Genomic DNA, 17,650 nt, shown 5'->3' with positions numbered 1-17,650 from the left:
TGAATTTTGAGGATACAGCCTTCATGGCATACCTCCACTGTTCAAGATGCTAGTTGCAAGTTGCCCAGATCTCTGACACATCCAGAAGGGTAGGGATCACTGCAGCTCAACAGACCACATTACCAGGTTCAAGGCCTTTTTTGACATCTATCCTGTACACTGGAGTTGGCAGTGGAATTTGACATCTGCCCTCATTGTGAGTTGACTCCCAATCACAATGGAAAGTGATCCATGGTGACCAGAGTCTTGCCCTAAACATTAACTGTCAGGGTGTAGTGTTTTGCAGCAACAGGTTGATGAACAACCTGAGAGAGTAATAGAGCTTGGAGACAGGCCCTTTGGCCCAACTCGTTCATGCCGACCACAGTGAACGTACAGCTAGTCCCATTTGCCCACTTTTGGCCCATATCCCTCTAAAACCCTCCTATCCATGTACTTATCCCAATTTCTTTTGAACGTTGCTATTGTATCTGCCTCAACCACTTCCTCTGACACCACCCTCCATGTGAAGAAGTTGCCCCTCGGGTCCCCTTTAAATCTTTCACCTTAAACCTAAGCCCTTTAGTTTTTAGTTCCCCTTCCCTGGGAAAAAGGCTATGTGCGTTCACCGTACTGATACCCCTCATGATTTTATACACTTCTGTAAGGTCACCCCTAAGTCTCCTACATTCCAAATAATAAAGTCCTAGCCTGTCCAACCTTCCCCTAACCTTGGGGAAAATCAGATATTCCAGAACCATTCTCTTGTGCATCCCAGTGAAGGAAGTGACTATGGTTTGAAACTCTGCCTCCAGCATGCACCTACATAAATGTTGTATGTGTGCAGACAGTCTCCAGGTTACAACAGGATTCCATTCCTGAGAACTTTTCATAAGTTGAAAACAGTGTATGGGAGAGGATCATAGAAAGAGCTGCGATAGGAGAGAGAGCAGGGAAGATAAGCCGTCAACCTGCTTCGCTGACTCAGTGAGCGAGTGAGTGAATCTGCTCAGCACTCCCAGCTCTGTTTGGCTTGACCCAGCCCCCAATTGTTGTGGCTCCTGGGAAGGGTGGGGAGAGAAGGCATGTGGAAATGCCCTGGTTGCACCCAGAGGATGCCTACAGCCCCACAGCAGCTGGAAAATCCATCCCACTGGTCTCCCAAACGCTCGCTTGGATGTACGGGAGGTCCATAAGTCAGGCGTTTGTATCCTGGGAAGGACCTGTAACTGTAACTGAATGACTGAAGTTGGTTGGCCTTGGTTATGGAGCAGAGGTGGTAACAGTTGAATTGCTCCCCATTCCATCCTGCAAATTAACTCCAGAGGGGAATTTGTTGGAGGCAAAGTGATTGCAGCAAAAAAAAGATTAAGAAGAGTGTTGTTGTGAGTACAGCCTTACACTGGGATGGAGTCCAAGGTGGATCTGCTGATATGGATCACAGCTGGCAAGTCATCGTGCACAGGCAGAGCTTGATGAATTTTTGCAAAATTTGCAAAACAATAGAAAAAGAGCATATGTTGGGAGAAAATAAAACAGCAGTTGTGATCATTAGCTCCTCTTTAGACAGTATTACTCCCAATATGGAAAACTATTTTTTTTGGAAAAATATTCAGTCCCCAGTCTAAAATTAATCAGAATATCCTCTTGCTAATACAAAATTAAGAACTATAGAAGACCAAAGTGATAAAGTATCCTTACAATCAAATAATTAAATCCAAATACATGGTATAAAAAGTAAATCAAGAAAGTTTAATGGAACATTGGCCTCACTGGGACTGGCAGGGGGGAAGATAGGTGAAACTCCTATAGTGGTTACGGTCGTCAAATCTTAGGAAACACACTGATCTTGATTGCATCACAGTGCAGATTCACCAAATTAACATCTGGGATCATAGCATCGACATGGATAGGTTACATGAAGTTGCATGGCATTCGTTTATGTTTATAAAAGATAGGGAGCTGTTCTAATTGAGATTTTTAAAATTATATTAAAGAATTTGATTTTTAAAAATAGCCACGGGGAAATCATTTCCACTGGAGAGAAGCATAAACTTGTTCCTGATTTTGCTTCAAAAAGATACACTTTTCCCACATCATGGAGGAGATCCGGAAATGCCTTCTGGACCACTCGCATGCTCAGTCCATTACAAATTTAAATTGGAGACTGAAAACTTTAAATGTGTAATGAAACTGCAGGATGCAAGAAAAAGGCAAATAGATGGAGCTACAGTGGAGTTCATCCACCGTCTAACCAAATGGTAGATCAGACTCAAAAGGCTCAGACCATTCCTATATTTTCTTAGTAAATAGCAATTACCAAGTATTGCTAATATTATGGATTACAATAACTTTACTAACGAAGCACTTTAGAGATGGTTTAGTAAGCTCATTTCTTTGGGAAATTTAACCTTGCCCTATCCCTTTTGTTTATTTCCACTCACAGGTATAAATAATGTTAATCTAGTATCAGAACAGAAAATAGTACAAAATGTCACTGTAGTGCAAGCCAAATAGAACATCTTTGTAATTTATGCCAGGATTATTGAAAGTTAATTCACTCGATTTATTTTTCTCAGTTGCCCTCAAGAAAACTATATACTACAAGAAAAGCCATAGTATTCAAATTTCACAGATGTTTTCTGCAACATAACAGGGCCTGGCATTCTGGTGGAGTGGATGGGGGATCTGCAAAAAGAAAGGAAGTGCAAGAGAAACCATATTTAGGCACAATTTGGATCCAATGCTCGATAGAGAACAGATGTCCAAATGCAAGTTGTTAAGCTACGACACACCACAGGGGCCCCTTCAGAGCTTAACCATACTGTCGCATGTGTCTTATTTATTATTTTTGTTCATTCCCCTTCCAATATCTGCTTGATTTGAACAGTTTTCACATTTGATAAGGGCAGAAGACTTGCTTTCACACTTCAGATGTTGTACCCACATACGTAACTGCAGAGTGGGCGAGTGGCATTTCAATTTCTCACTGTGCCATTGGGGAAACTGGCTTCCTCACATCTGTGCCCCATTATAACCCAGGCAGCATCTAGGCTTTGCAGTATGAATGTGACTGAGCTAATTCATAACACCCTGTGCTAATACCCACCATAAGTGGCAACATCCAGAAGGAAGTGTCAAATCTCTAAAAAGGCTGAACTAGAATCACAAAATGCTTGAGATAGCAAGTTGGAGCATGAAAAGTGAATGCTTCTATCTCAAAATGCATCTGCACCAGCAGAATGTACATCACAAACATAGCTCAGGCTAGTAAAATACCAGCCTCATATGAAAAATAGAATAATGAATAATCTCATGCATTCTTATACAGTCTTCAATACAATTACAGATATTCAGGTGTTTCCATGAATATCAGCAAATAAAATTCTACAGGGAGCCACAAAGGGAAATTGGAATCAACAGCCAAAATTTGGTCAAAGATAAAGGCTTTAAGGACCACCTTAAATCATTAAATAACATAGTAGGTAAGACTACCTTTTCTAAAGCAACGTTGAAGTCCATGTTTTAACAGTTCCCTCAAAACTTTGAGTCGAAATCTATGATAAAAACACTCGACATGAGAATTGAACCAAATGCAGCTCCTGAAAGCCCCACATGCATATGGAGCAACAAAATTCATTAAAGTGAAGAGCCCAGGACACCACCTAGATTACATTTCTTGCTTTGATGCCCAAACAAGGAAAGTAGAAGGCAAAGATGGCAACAAGAATTACTCCTGGAGTCCAAGACAAGGAGGGAATCTACAAGTATAAACAATTGCACCAAAAGAGCATTAAGCATTAGAAATAAAATTTAAGTCCAAGAAGACGTGAGCCCCAGGGATCAATCACTCCTGGTTATCAAAAGTACAACCAATTTAAAAGTCCCTTTTATACTAACAAGTGGTCCAGGGACATTAAAAATTACTCATTTATCTTCTGGTCATCAAGCCAAAGTACTCAACAGTCTTTTTACCGTCAAGGCCAGAGAATACACTTTATCAATTGATTACATGGAAATCATTGCTACATAATCGTGGCCTTCCTCTTCTCCAAGTTAGGAAATGATAACCCCCATAATTGACTTATTACTGTACGTATGACTTATACAGATGATTTTTATATATTATTGTACCATAGTTGGAAGTTCTCAGCTTGAGAGACCTACAGACCTGTTAATTGGTTTTAATGACATACTTACTACTTAGTGCAAGAGAAGTGAATGCAGACTATTAACAGTGCAGGGCTTTACTCTACCAGTTACTAATTCTGTTGCTTCACACTATACAGTTCTAAAATTATTTCAAGCCAGCTCCTTGAATGCATAAATTCTTACCTCCATTTAAGTCGTTGTTGGTACAGATGAAGCAGCCAAGTGGCCCACCCATGCAGAAAGTGTTTAACGCCTTGCCAAGAATCTCAACAGTTATTGCTTCTATTGTACTACGCCAGAGTTACAGAAAGTTCAAGAAAAGCACAAGCCTCCCTTACTTCCTTGAAGTACTTCTTTCAACAGTGTGCACTCTCCCCCATTTTATAAAACTTGCAAGAAACATGAAGCAAAGCTTTTTAGCAATCTAAAAACAAGGATTATTCAAACATCTAATATCAATATAATCCTTTTTATAAAACTTTTAAAAATACATTCATCCTTTAATATAGTATTGTAAATTAACATATTGTAAGAAGTTAATAATTGTGATCATCTTCTAATTACTTTAGCTCAGAAAGGTTATGGATGTTATCCAAGAGTTAAACTCCAAGTGCTGTTCAAAACAGAGCTACATGGCTAGTACAGTGTGCTTAGCATTTAAACTGCAAGCTTGGCAGCAAAACTAGCTCTGGTAAGACAATTTAAAAGTGAATATTTAACATAATAGACTAATACCAGCATCCAAACAGGTCATGCTGCCCCTTCCAGGTCTCCATTTCAAAAAAAAATGTGGAAAAGACAAAGAGAGAATAATGCTGAGGGAAAACTAAAAAAGAATATTAAGCCAGGAGTTTTGATCTGCCATTCAATGCACTGTGAATTTTCAATTCAAGCCATCCTATTTCTTAGACAATTGAAACCACCACTACCTGAAATTAGACGAGGAAGGAATTGGTAGCCTAGAACGTGAGAAACTGCCAAAATATTTTTCAGTTACTAAAGCACCCAAAATTTCCATTTAATCGGAACTAGACAAACTGATTAGGTGTATTCTATAAATTTGTACTTCAGCTTAGCTTTTGGAAAGATTAAAGTGAAGCCAGGAATGCTTAGCAAAACTATTGTTCAAAAAGCTCTTCTTTTTTCAAAAAAAAAGAGGAAAGGAAAGATTAAAAATAGACTGGTTGTCTTGAATCAGTAGCTCTTGGTCACCAAATTCACTCTCATTGAACACAACATGCTCTGGGCCATTCCTATTCAACAATTAATCACTGTGTAACTGCTGGGTTAACAAGTGTCACTGCACTGAACAATCTCAACTGCAGCCCCATGAAAAACAAGCCTCATTGAGGGAATGTGTTCACCATAAAGTCTTTTAACAGTTAAGTCACAAGGCTTCACAATTCCAAAGGCAGCCATTCACAGTTTAATCCAAACATACACATTCACAACCAAAATTAACACTGCAATAATTACACACTTACACTGTTTTGTAAACACATGCATTGCACCAAAAGGCCTTGTGTATTTAATGAAGTAGGTGTTTCATAAAGAAGGTCTTTTAATGAAACACAGGCTGTGTGACGGTTCAGCACACAGGAAGAATACTGGGCTAATAAAATGCGTTAACCACCGCGCCCCCCCCCCGCCCAAACCACCACCCCTTGTGGACTTTCCCAATATTTTGTTGCAAGTTTGCCATCTAAATTGTTTACTTGGGGGAATGACTTGAGTAAAAGTAGCTAAAACAATGAAATAGGAGCAGAACATCTAATGAGAACACCTTAAGTACACTTTTCTGTTTACTAATTAAGTAACAGCATTTGACAAACGTCTGCTTGCCCTTAGAAAATTACAAACAAAAAAAGTTGACAAACTAGGGTAGGGGATGCAATATACAAAAGGTCATAAAGGGAAATAAAACAGTATCTTTTAAAATCATGGCAGCCAACTTTTAATATTGAAACTGTAACGTTTTTTGCAGTACAGTAAATCCTTGTGTGATTTCAATGGAGTTTTACTAAACTGTAATTTTTTTTAGTAGAAATAACAAGCAAGTTATATTTACTGTCTATGACTGCCAACAATATATTTACAGGAACAGTACATCCTTTGTTAGTATTGGCTGGCTACAACTCAAAAATATTAATATTAAGATTGTAACATTATGGCAACTGTGTAGACTTTGTGGGGAACTAAAGCCAGAAGTTACATTATCCGTTTTCATCCCAGCATGGAACTTTGTTCCCAGCTGCCAAGAGGTTTAACTAGTTTCTAGCACTGTTCCAATGGCTTTCTCGGGCTACCTTTCAAAAAGGGAAATATCTGCCACAATCAATGAGCTCCTCTCCAACACAGTAAGCATTTTATATTTAAATGAGCACTGACTGTAATATGACAGGCATCAAGTTGTAATGTACAAAATAAGTCGAGGAAAGTGGAGAGAGATAGGCTTGGGAAAACATGTTTGAAAATAAGAGGATGTGTGGTGTGCTGATACCAGAGCCACAGCTGACTAGGACCCCAACCACAGATTCATTTTGAGATCAGGAATGCATGATGGATTAAGTATTTCTGCTTCCAAGCAGGGGTGTCAGTAGAAAGAGCAGCACATCTGCAACTCCAGAAGGGTCAGCAAGGAACCTTCAAAAAGGATCAGAAACATGGTGAACAGAGGTGATCCTCTACTTAAGGCCAGGTGGGCGAGACACCTCCACCACGTACTCCCTGAAAGCAAGTTTTTGTCCAACATAAAAACAGGAGGAAAATACCACAAGAATAGAGAAGTTCCCTTTCCCTGCTCATTATTCAAAACAAAAAGAAATGGAGGAAAGGGATAAACTAGAACCTATTATGGCAAGGCCAGGGGAAAAAAACAGAAGAATCACAAGTCACATGTTAAGGTGCCAGTCAGCCTGTCTGCATTCTTCTTCAAAGTACATGACGAGCTTATCGAAATTCACCCCAAATAACTGAGAACTGCAACTCAAGTCAGAATCAGGTTTATCATCACTGACATACATTGTGAAATGTTGTTGTTTTGTAGCAGCAGTCTTACAGTTTCAGACACTGAGAACAAGTATTTTGTTTCAACGTGGCATGGGAATCTATTTTCTGCTTTATACTCAAAAAGGGCTCTCCGCGACATGTTATTTTCACTCCCCCACCCCACCTACTGCAAGACTGACAATTTAGCACCAAGAAGCATTAATCCATGAAACTCAGGTAAGAAGAGTCATTGTCCATTCATAAACTTAAAACCAATGAACATTCAAATCCACTGAGGCATCCAGCCCATTTGCTTTCATTTATGTTACTTCTCAAGACCAATTTTTAAAAAAATGTTCCTTCACTGATACAATTTCACTGCTATCAACTTAAGTGGGAAAAAAGAAAATGCAGGAAAAATTCAGCGGGTCAGGCAGCATCTGCAAAGAGATCCAGACTCAGTATTCCAGGTCAATGACCTCTTAAATCAGATGAAAGATCATCGACCTACAACATTAACTCTCTCTATCCACACACACTGTCCAACCTGTTCAGTATTTACAGTATTTCCTGCTTTTATTTAAGATTCCAGCACCTGCAGTTTTATTTTACTTTTGGGCTCAAGTAACCTTTGCACGAATAAAACAAATGGTACCCAATATTAGAAACTGATACTGTTACCCTTGGGTATTACTGAAACTCGATAAGGAACCAAATTAGAGAGTCCAGAATAAACACAAAGTTTCTGTTGTGGGAAAGCATGGCGTGACATCCAATGACACCTGCGCATTTACCAAGAAAAATAGCAAGTGGAACTTGAGGTTGGATCGGCCAATTTCTGCTTCAACACAGTTGTTGCAAAATATTCAATGCAAGCTTGAAACATGCTCAAATTCCTTCTGCATCTTTCTGGAGGTCATCTGCACAAATTGGATAGATGTTTTTTCCATATAGGGTGATATGGAAAAGAACTGCACTGAACTGCAAGGTCAGATAGTTTGATGAGGAATTGCCATGTTTTAGACATTTCTAATCCCAATCCTTTCACCTCAAGATGTGCAATAACAGTCAAACTGTTTCATACAGAGCAACAACATTAAGAATACCCCACCAATTAAGTCATAATGTGACAAGATCATTCCTATTACCCTAGATAAGTTTTCACTTGCTTCTCCTTACTAGGCCTGCTCGTGTAAAGATGCAACCAACATTAAAATGTTATAACAAATGGACCAGTTTTAGGTATTTTTCCCCACAGTACAAGTTCTCCCCAAATTACAAATTCCCATCTTACAGACACCCTGTACATATGAGCAGGCGTTTGGAATACCAGTGGGATGGATTTGCTGGCTGCTACTGGGCCACAGGCATCTTCTGCTGGGAATTTTTCCACATGCCTTCTGTCACCATCAACCCCCACCCCTCTCCCCGACTGAGCCACAACAATGGGGGGCTGGGTGGAGCCAAAGCAGAGCTGCGACCACGGAGCAAACTCACTGAGTCGGTGGGACCAGCTGGCGGTCACTCTTCCTGTGACTGCTCACTCTCCCATCACAGTGTTTCCGTGATCCTCTCCCACACACTGTTTTTGTTCAATGCCAACTTAAAAACTAACTTTGGGTTACTAACTGTTCTCAGGAACAGAACCCTGTCGTAACCTGGGGACAGCCCGTATTAGCACCTATATATACTCAAAGCAGTATTGAACTTGTAACCTGGTGGCCCCTTTTCCTAATCATTGGTTCCCATGCTCGATATTTCATCAATTTCAAAGTAAACAGCCAATGTCAATGTCTTTGTAAAGAAAATCATGTTTGACCAATTACATTTCTCTGGAGTAACATTCGCTGTGGATAAAGGGAAACCAATGGATGTAAAACACTTATTTCCAGAAGGCATTTGGAAAAGTGCTGCATCAAAGGTAACTGCAGGGAGGAAAAAAAGCTTCTTGTATTAGGAGGTATCATATTGGCCTGGATCAAAGACTGGCTGGCTAACAGAAAATAATGAGGAGGCATAATCGATTGTTTTTGTGGTTAGCAAGATACAACAAGGGATCAGTGTTGGGGCCTCAACTTTCTATATTTTATACAAGTGAACCAAATGTAAGCCCTGAAGTTATGGTGGCTAAATATGCCGATGACGCAAAGATAACAAGAAAGTAAGGTTTTAAGAGGACATATGGAGGCTATAAAGAGATATTGATAGATTAACTGAGTAGGCAAAGATCTGGCAAATAGAATATAATGTGCCAAGATGTGAAATCATCTATTTTGGCAGAAAACGAGAAAAGCACTTGATCTAAATGTTGAAAGACTGCAAAGTTCCGAGACACTTAGGGATTTGGGTGCACAATTTACAAATGCCCAGTGTGCAGGTACAGCAAGTAATCAGGAAAGCTAGCAGAATCTTATAATTTACTGCTCAGGATAAGAAATACAGAAGTACGAACATTATGTTTCTGTTATATAGGGCATTTTTAGAGACTGCTGAATGCAGTATCGGCCTCATTATTTATGATTAATACCTGGAATGGGTAGGTTGTTTTATGAGGAAAGACTGGACAGGCTAGACTTCTATCTTCTAGTTTAGAATAAATGGACTTGAATGAAACATACAGATCCTGAGGAGTCTTGACACGGTGGATGTAGAAGCAACAATTTCTTTTATAGGAGTTTCTAGAGCTAGGGGGTCACTGTTTAAAATAAAAGGGGTTACCCACATAGGACAGATGAGGTGAAACATTTTCTCTCAGGGGGCCACATAATTTTTGGAACTCTTCCCCAAATGCAGATAGAAGCAGAGTCTTTCAATATGAGATAAATTCTTGATAAGAGATTGAAAAGTTACCATGGGTGCAGTGGATTGTGATGTTGAGGTTACAATCAGCTCAACCATGATCTTATTAATAGGTGGAACAGGGCTAAGGGGCCAAATGGCAACTTCTGCTCTTAATTTATACCTTCAAATACATTTGCATTTAGCACAGAAATGTTCCCTTTGGCCCACCAGGTCTATGCCTACCTTTTCACCCATCTACACCAAATCCATTTGCCTACATTAGGACTGTATCCTTCTATGTTTTGCCTGTCCAAACATCAGTCTTAATGAATCTTTCACCACATCCTCTAGCAGCATGTTCCAAATATCAACCACTGAGTAAACATCTTACCCCTCAGGTCCATTTTAAAACTCCTTCCTTTCTCCTTAAACCAATGCCCTCTTTGTTTTTGATACCCCTACTTTGGGAAAAAGATTCTGATTATCTATGCCATCTATGGCTCTCATAACCTTAAATACTTTTATCAGGTCACCCCTCAGCCTCCTTCACTCCAAGGAAAGCGAGCTCAGCCTACCCAATCTCTTCCCCATAAATAAAGACCTTCAATCCAGGTAACATCCGGAGAATCGCCACTGCAGTCTCTCAGCACAACCACATCTTTCCTACAGTGTGGCGACCAAAGCTATACTCATTACCTCAAGTGTGGCCTACCAGTGTTTTGCAAAGTTGCAACGTGCCATCCTAACTCTTATATTCCATGACCCAACCATGAAGCCAAGCATGTCATGTGCCTTCTTCACCATCCTATCTACCCGTGTTGCCACCTCCAGTGAACAATAAACTTGGACCCCAGGTCTCTCAACATTCCTTGCTGTACACATCCTACCCCAATTTGACTTCCCAAAGTGCATCACCTCACTCTTGCCTTAATGAAAATCTGGCTTGTGGTTCTTTTAGCTTGTGCTAGTATGTCAATTATTAAATTCCAAGCTAGAAATTTGTTCAGCAGCTTGACCAGTGCCATCTAGAAATTAATGGGACTGGCGCAGATCATTGGTAACCATCTATTCTTAACTTCTGCTGGTGACCCAATGACACTGGGAATTCAAGGCGGCTACTGCAGGTACAGTTTGTCATAACCAAGTCATTTTAAAAATGACTACCACATCTCGAAGGCCAGTCCAAAAACACAGCTTTGTCTTTGCACATTCCTTTGGATCCACATTATTTACGTATAATAAATCAAGCTTGCCATCATTAATTCAGTGGAAAAGAACTCGATAACTAAAAGATATTCCACATGAAACTTCAAGCATGCTAATAAAATTCATGTCAGAGTATTATAAGTCATCTTCGGCAGTAGACATGATTCAGACAAAATTGTCTAAATTTCTAAACTAGGGTGTTGCACTTGACTTCCAGTCTTTCACTGATATTCCGTATAGATAGACTCCAAAAGTTTTGAAAAGAGCTTGTTCGAAGAGGTTCCTACTGGAAGTCTTAAACTGACAAAAATTCCAAACCATATGCCCCCACAGTTTAGATTTAATCCCAATTTTCTAGGAGCTATTTTGTGTAAAACATTTTAGGTCTGCTATGCGGCTGCACTATGAGTTCACTTAGAAAAATGAATTCAGTGCACAAACAGAACAAGTGTCAGGTCATCTCTGATCATTCCACCAACATTCAAGGAAATCACTGGAGCGGAGAAGTGGTATATTTAAATGCTTTAGAGTTTGCATGCATTCAGTTATTGCTCATTTTGTGCATACCATTTGTGTGTTATTAATGGAACAAATTCTTAAATCTTCACTAAGTGAAATAAAATCTCCTGAAGCCATTTCCATAATATTGCATAATTTATAGGGACAGCAGTAAACATTAATACATAATGTATTATTCAATCTAATGAGAAAAAAAGATTACTTAAGGTGGTGTCATCATAGTGCTTCAGGTGAGTCTTTGGTATGGTATTTGCACAGTTCAGAATCATCCTCCAATAAGTAGCTGCCCTTCTTTCACTTCACACAAATTTTGCATTTGTGAGAATGTGCAATGCCTATAGCAATGTCAATAAAACATAGATTTCCAATGTTTAGCTGTTGTAACCTGGTTCTAACCACATGCTCCTTTGAGATCATCGACAATGTAATCCTGGGCACCTCCTATGGTTAATTCACAGATTCCTGGCTTGGGGCAAGGTCAGATTATATAAATCAAAACAAAAAGAAAATTACTTTATTGACATACGATACAATAAATGCAGGAGTATTTCTTCAAGTAATATCCTTTGGGAACCATTTGTCCATCTCTTCCCAACAATACAAATTTAGACCATGAGATATAGGAACAGAATTAGACCATTTGGCCCATTGAGTCTGCTCTGCCATTCAATCATGGCTGATTGCTTTTAAACCCCATTCTCCTGCCTTCTCCCTGTAACCCTTAACTGTGCAAACTTATTTCAAAGCTTCTGATTTTAGTTTGGGAATGCAAATCCTTTCTTAGAAATTTGCCTGATTCATAGGATCACTAATTTCACAATCTTCCTCCTACTTTATTATGCAATTCACGAAGGCACTAGTATTTGCCACTTTAAGCTGTTTTTGCAGGCCCTCAAAAGATGCTACTTTTTTTAAAAAATATATATGATAATCTACAGCTTGCTGCAATGAGGCAAATCAAACAATGCTCTTGGTAATAAAAAAAATTACTAAAGATTAATCAGCTTCTGTAAAGAGCAAAGTTACCTTAAGTTTCAGGAGTAACCATACACCGAAAACATCACAGCCTACCTTCTTTTTCAGATGCTGACTGACACAAATTAACAGAATTTTCTGTTCTTATTCACAATTTGCAGTTTTTTTTTAAATTTTACAATGTTTTCTGTATTTAGCAATATCATGTCACTTAAATTTAATACATAGCAAAAACATGCCCCAGTGACTTTATTTCTCACAGTATTTCATGGATGATCCACAACATTTCTCTTTTTCACCAAAATGCTTTCCATCACTCACTCAAAATGTTAGATTCTTGTAAGAATCCACATGCAAAATTGTTGTTGAATGAAAGGTTCTGTAACCATTGGAATTTGTTGGATATTTCATTATAGAATTGCTTTTATTAGCTTAGCATGACGCTGTTGATTTAATCAAGAAACACCAACGACAACTACTTTATAATGACATTCTAACCATCCATTTCCCATGGCTGATGAGCACAATACCACCTCCTTCAAGACTGTAGCAAAGTAAATTTTAGAATACCAACAATTATTTCTTTTAAAAGTTTTAGCACATTTCAGCATACACATTAACAATCTTGGAAGAATTATTGCACGTTATTTCCTAGGGATCATATAATGTCCCACAGTTCATGATATGCTATTGAAAGCATTTTCCAATAATTCCACACCCCACCTCAAGAGTCTTTTCACATTCCTACAAATGTTTTCCGTGCACTTACTACCTAGTAATCATTCAACTCCTTTTTAAAATTTCTCAACCAAACCTGTTGTTTTGACAATTTCTGCAGTGCACACCAGATCACAAAAGATTGCTCTGTAAAAATCTTCTGATCTTTACTATGTTTAATTGGTATTTTCAGATTTCCATACCCTCTTCCACCATAAAGTCACTGCTTAGTTGTGCCACTAAAAGTCTCGAGATGAAAATCTCTAATCAAATTTCCCTTAAAAAAAATTCTGTTCAGATGGCAACTCTTATTTCTCTAGTATTGATGGGTACTTGGTGGTTGGCATGAACATGGTGAGCTTTTCTGTGCTGTATGACCATGATTTCATGAAATTGAAGTTTCTTTTTCATTACTGATACCATTCAAGTAAATTTCTGCATTGTTTCTGGAATCCTTGCTGTCCTTAAGTGAGGTGGCCAGAAATGGCCAGCATACTCCAGCTGTTTAACCCCTGTTTGATAACCACTGGTTAGCATAACTTGTGACCCATGCCAAAATTAGTAACAGCCAAGAATACTGGATTTTTAATACATTATTCTTAAATACAGTCTCTTATTTCTGCAGCTACATTTAAAATTGTTTGACAGCTTCTATTATCTCCCCCAATCATAGCAAGATCATTTATTTCATTTAGAAAAATGAATTCAGCGCACAAACTGAACAAATGACAGGTCTTCACTGATCATTCCATCAACATCCAAGGAATCACTGGGGAGATAAATGTTACATTAAATGCTTTAGAGTTTGCATGCGCTCAGTTTACATTTTGATCCCAACGTTAGAACATAACATATTGAATGAGTGATGAAATGTCTATACCCCCCAGTCTGTAGAGCATCCCAAAGTCTGGTACTCAGGTCCTTACTGCTTACTAGTTTTGAGATTTGAGTAATCTGCAAAACTTGAAGTTATGCCATTATACCCAAGTCCAACTCATCAATATATCAAAATTATATTCTTCACGCACAGATTCACTAGAACACTCTGGTCAAATGCTTTTTCCAAAACTACTTTAATAATTTACATTTATGATCAAGAACTGTTGCATTCAGTGCCAAATATTCAAAATGCCGTAATTCACCACAAAACCTTGCATTTATATAGAACCTTTCACATCCCCTTCAAACATCCTGAACCATTTTACAGCAAATGCAAGAAACAGGTTAGCCAATTTGCACACAGCACACTTCCATAAATAACAACGTGATAATGACCAGTAAGCTGTTTTTGAAATGTTGACTAATACGTAAACACTGACCAGGACACCACGGTTATCTGCCACGATCCTTGAGTAATAGGATCTCTCATGACCTCCTGAGGGAACAATCAGGTCCTCATTTTAATAACTCATCTGAGACAGCCACGTCCAAGAATGCAATTGCACTGGAGTATCGGTCTACCCTTCTGTGCTCAACTTCCACACAAAGAAGGGAATAGAACTTGCTGAATTAGAGGAAGAGCAAAACTTTTCCCACTTCTACTACTTAGAATAGGAAAATTACCTCATTATATACATTAATACCAATCTATTTCAATGTTTCCAACTTGCTAAAGTTAGCTTACAAACATATCCAATACACTGGTTACTGTTTAACATTTCATCTAAAAGATGGCACATTCTACAATATAGCACTTCCTTGTAAATCATGCTTCATAGATAACTGGATTGTTGATCTGTATAACGTCCTCAAATCTCTAGACCAGGTCTTGAACTTACAACTGTCAAACAAAGGCAATATTACAGCCACCAGACCAATACTGTATGTTGCATTACACCTATGAAACAAACAGCTTGCAACAATGGTGACCACATTAGTATCCTCCCTGCAAATAATATCAATAGGATTATTAAATAGTGTGTTAAATTTGCATTATACTATAATGTACAATTAGATAGGCAACTAACATTAAAAAATACATGGAAGAAAGTGTGGTTTTGTTTATTTTGATCAGTTAAGAAACAAAAGTTGGCTTTAACGTTTAAGTTTGAAAACAGTTTATGCCAGGTCACAGGTATACAACCTGATACTCAAAGTGGGGGTCTGCTGTTTATCTGATCATAGCAGTTCCAAATATACAAAATGCAGTTGGATAATTGCATGATAATTTAGTAACTCATGCAGGATGCAGAATGAAAAAAAAATTATTCTATACCACCATGTACAAACAGGCTCTCTGCAGATACAACTTGAATCAAACCTGCCACCAAGGAGGAATTGCTACATGTTTGACTAGGACAGGATTGCTTGACAGTAATAAATCTACATACCTGTGTTGTCAAATGGGTACTGCTCGCAGCTGGCGACCCCGCTTTCCCAGGGGCACTTGTACACCGCTCCACCTTCGACTATGTTTGGCTGAGAAGTATTTGCCTTTGGGGCTCCAACTAAAATGTTCCTTCTCGGAACATTATGAAAAGAGCAGAGAAACAAAAGCCTTTGTTCAGTTTACTGTGCAGTCACCTTTTCACGAATGCATTTCATTCTAGGACAATGGCAAAGACGGATCGCATACTTGCTCCACAGATTTATGTTTAGTTTTGACCAACAAAAGAAGTACTCAAGTATTTAAAAATCACAGCAGGGTGCATACTTTGCCTCAATATGTTCAGCAGTTAATTCAGTGGAAGGCATGTTAAACCCACAACTGCTACATTTAAGCAATAAACATATTTTAACATTTGGAATTTTTTGCTGCAACATCTGTGTTCGTAGAGAGAAAAAAAATCCAGACAATAAACCCCTTCAGAGAATGCTTTTAACCTTCCACTTACTGTCCCGAGGCAGGTGTGAAGAAGTCGACAGCAAATCCGAAGTAACTGCCCTGAGGTCCGGAGTAAACGGATGGGCTGGTGTCCAAGTTAAAGCCCGAACAACGGGAGAGAGAGAGCAAGATCACGACAAGCGCTTGGCGCCCCGTCTCCAAATCCCCGAATGCCATCATTAAGATCTGACTCCCTTTCTTCGCTTTACAACGTACTGAAGTTCTTTTTTTTAATCACCCCCCCCCCCCACCCCCTCTTCCCTTCCCAGAGCGGGGACTGCCGGCCGAGGGTCGATGCCTTGCAGCGAGGCTGCTGGTTCGTCGGCGGCGACGACGAGGCGGGCCAAGTGTTGCGGACTGCCTGGGTGCACCCCCGCGTGCCCGGATCGAACCCAGACGCTATCCCGAGGTTCTGATTTAGAACCCCAGCCCGGCGCTGCCAATAGCAACCGGATGGCCGCGCGCCGCTCGGGTCAGGAAATGAAGTGTAAGCAACGTTCGACGTGAGTAGTTCAGTTCGACGTGAATCAGTGTTCCCCCAACGATCAGACCGAGGTTTAAAGGCAGCTTTCCACCGACGTCTTTCTGCCAAGAAGGAAGCTCCACCTACCTCCTGTCTTGCGTTAATTCAATTCTCGTCATACATTTCCCTCCGTCTGACACTGTTCCTTGCACCACCAAACAATGCAGCCGCCAGATTTAGTCACTTAGTCTGAGAGGGCAGTTCTTGTGTTCGCTGGAAACTTGAAACAATTACTCAGCAGTTTCCCAGTAACACAATGAAGGTGGATAATTTATGCAACGAGACATTTAATGGCTCCTGGAGACGTCGCTGGTGATATCCTGCATTTGTAGCATCGCAAACTCCCCATTTCGTAGAAGGGCCAAAAACCTGCACGCTACGCGTCATCGAGAATATTAATTGAAGTGCAAAACACTGCGGATGCTGGAAATTTATCATAAAAACAGAACGTGTAGGATGTACTCAGCATGTCAGGTAGCATCTGTGGAGAGACGGAGAGAGAATTAAAGTTTCAATGTACCTCATGCATTTTATTCCCCCGCCCTGCTGGGTATTTCCAATATTCTCTATTTTTTCTGTTTTCTGAAACATTCACGATGGGTAAAAAGCAGTGAATAACATTTCTGATTAATGCGAATGATGCTTGGTAATATCACTTGAAAGTAATGTTCCATTTTGTTTTTCAAAATGACACATTTGAAAGGTTAAGTCACTGATTAAGTTAAGGACCTAAATTATGCATGAGAGAGTTCAAAATATGCAAGTCATAAGCCCTTAATTATAAGTAGGGCATGTTGGTATACTGTTATGAACTTGACTTAACTCTTCTTGCTATTTTTAGAAATGCTGAACCACGTAAAAGACTCCATAAATTACAGATCTTTGGCATTCTATCTCATTTCCCCAAAACCAGAGATAGCTGTCTACAAGTGCACCAACCAAGGTTTTTCAGCCTTCAAAGGCCCCCCAAGTACTACTTGGGGAAA

General features: G+C 39.4%; 1 protein-coding gene across 2 annotated transcripts in view; it reads right to left on the bottom strand.

Moving 5' to 3' along the window:
- itgav (integrin, alpha V) overlaps nt 1-16,857 on the bottom strand; it is a 76,622-nt gene extending 59,765 nt beyond the window's left edge. Inside the window, exons 1-2 of one of the 2 annotated variants that reach the window (XM_052030793.1) lie at nt 16,152-16,857; nt 15,648-15,778 (exon numbers count right to left, since the gene is read on the bottom strand). In XM_052030793.1, the coding sequence (XP_051886753.1) occupies nt 15,648-15,778; nt 16,152-16,321 (301 nt within the window). In that variant the 5' untranslated portion in view covers nt 16,322-16,857. The remainder of the gene's footprint in view (nt 1-15,647; nt 15,779-16,151) is intronic. The other variant, XM_052030802.1, reaches the window with a different exon arrangement.
- Nucleotides 16,858-17,650: the final 793 nt, after the last annotated feature.

The sequence above is a fragment of the Pristis pectinata genome, chromosome 1, assembly GCF_009764475.1.
Source record: "Pristis pectinata isolate sPriPec2 chromosome 1, sPriPec2.1.pri, whole genome shotgun sequence".
In the NCBI taxonomy this organism is placed as follows: Eukaryota; Metazoa; Chordata; class Chondrichthyes; order Rhinopristiformes; family Pristidae; genus Pristis; species Pristis pectinata.
This window is presented reverse-complemented; position numbering and strand designations above follow the sequence as displayed.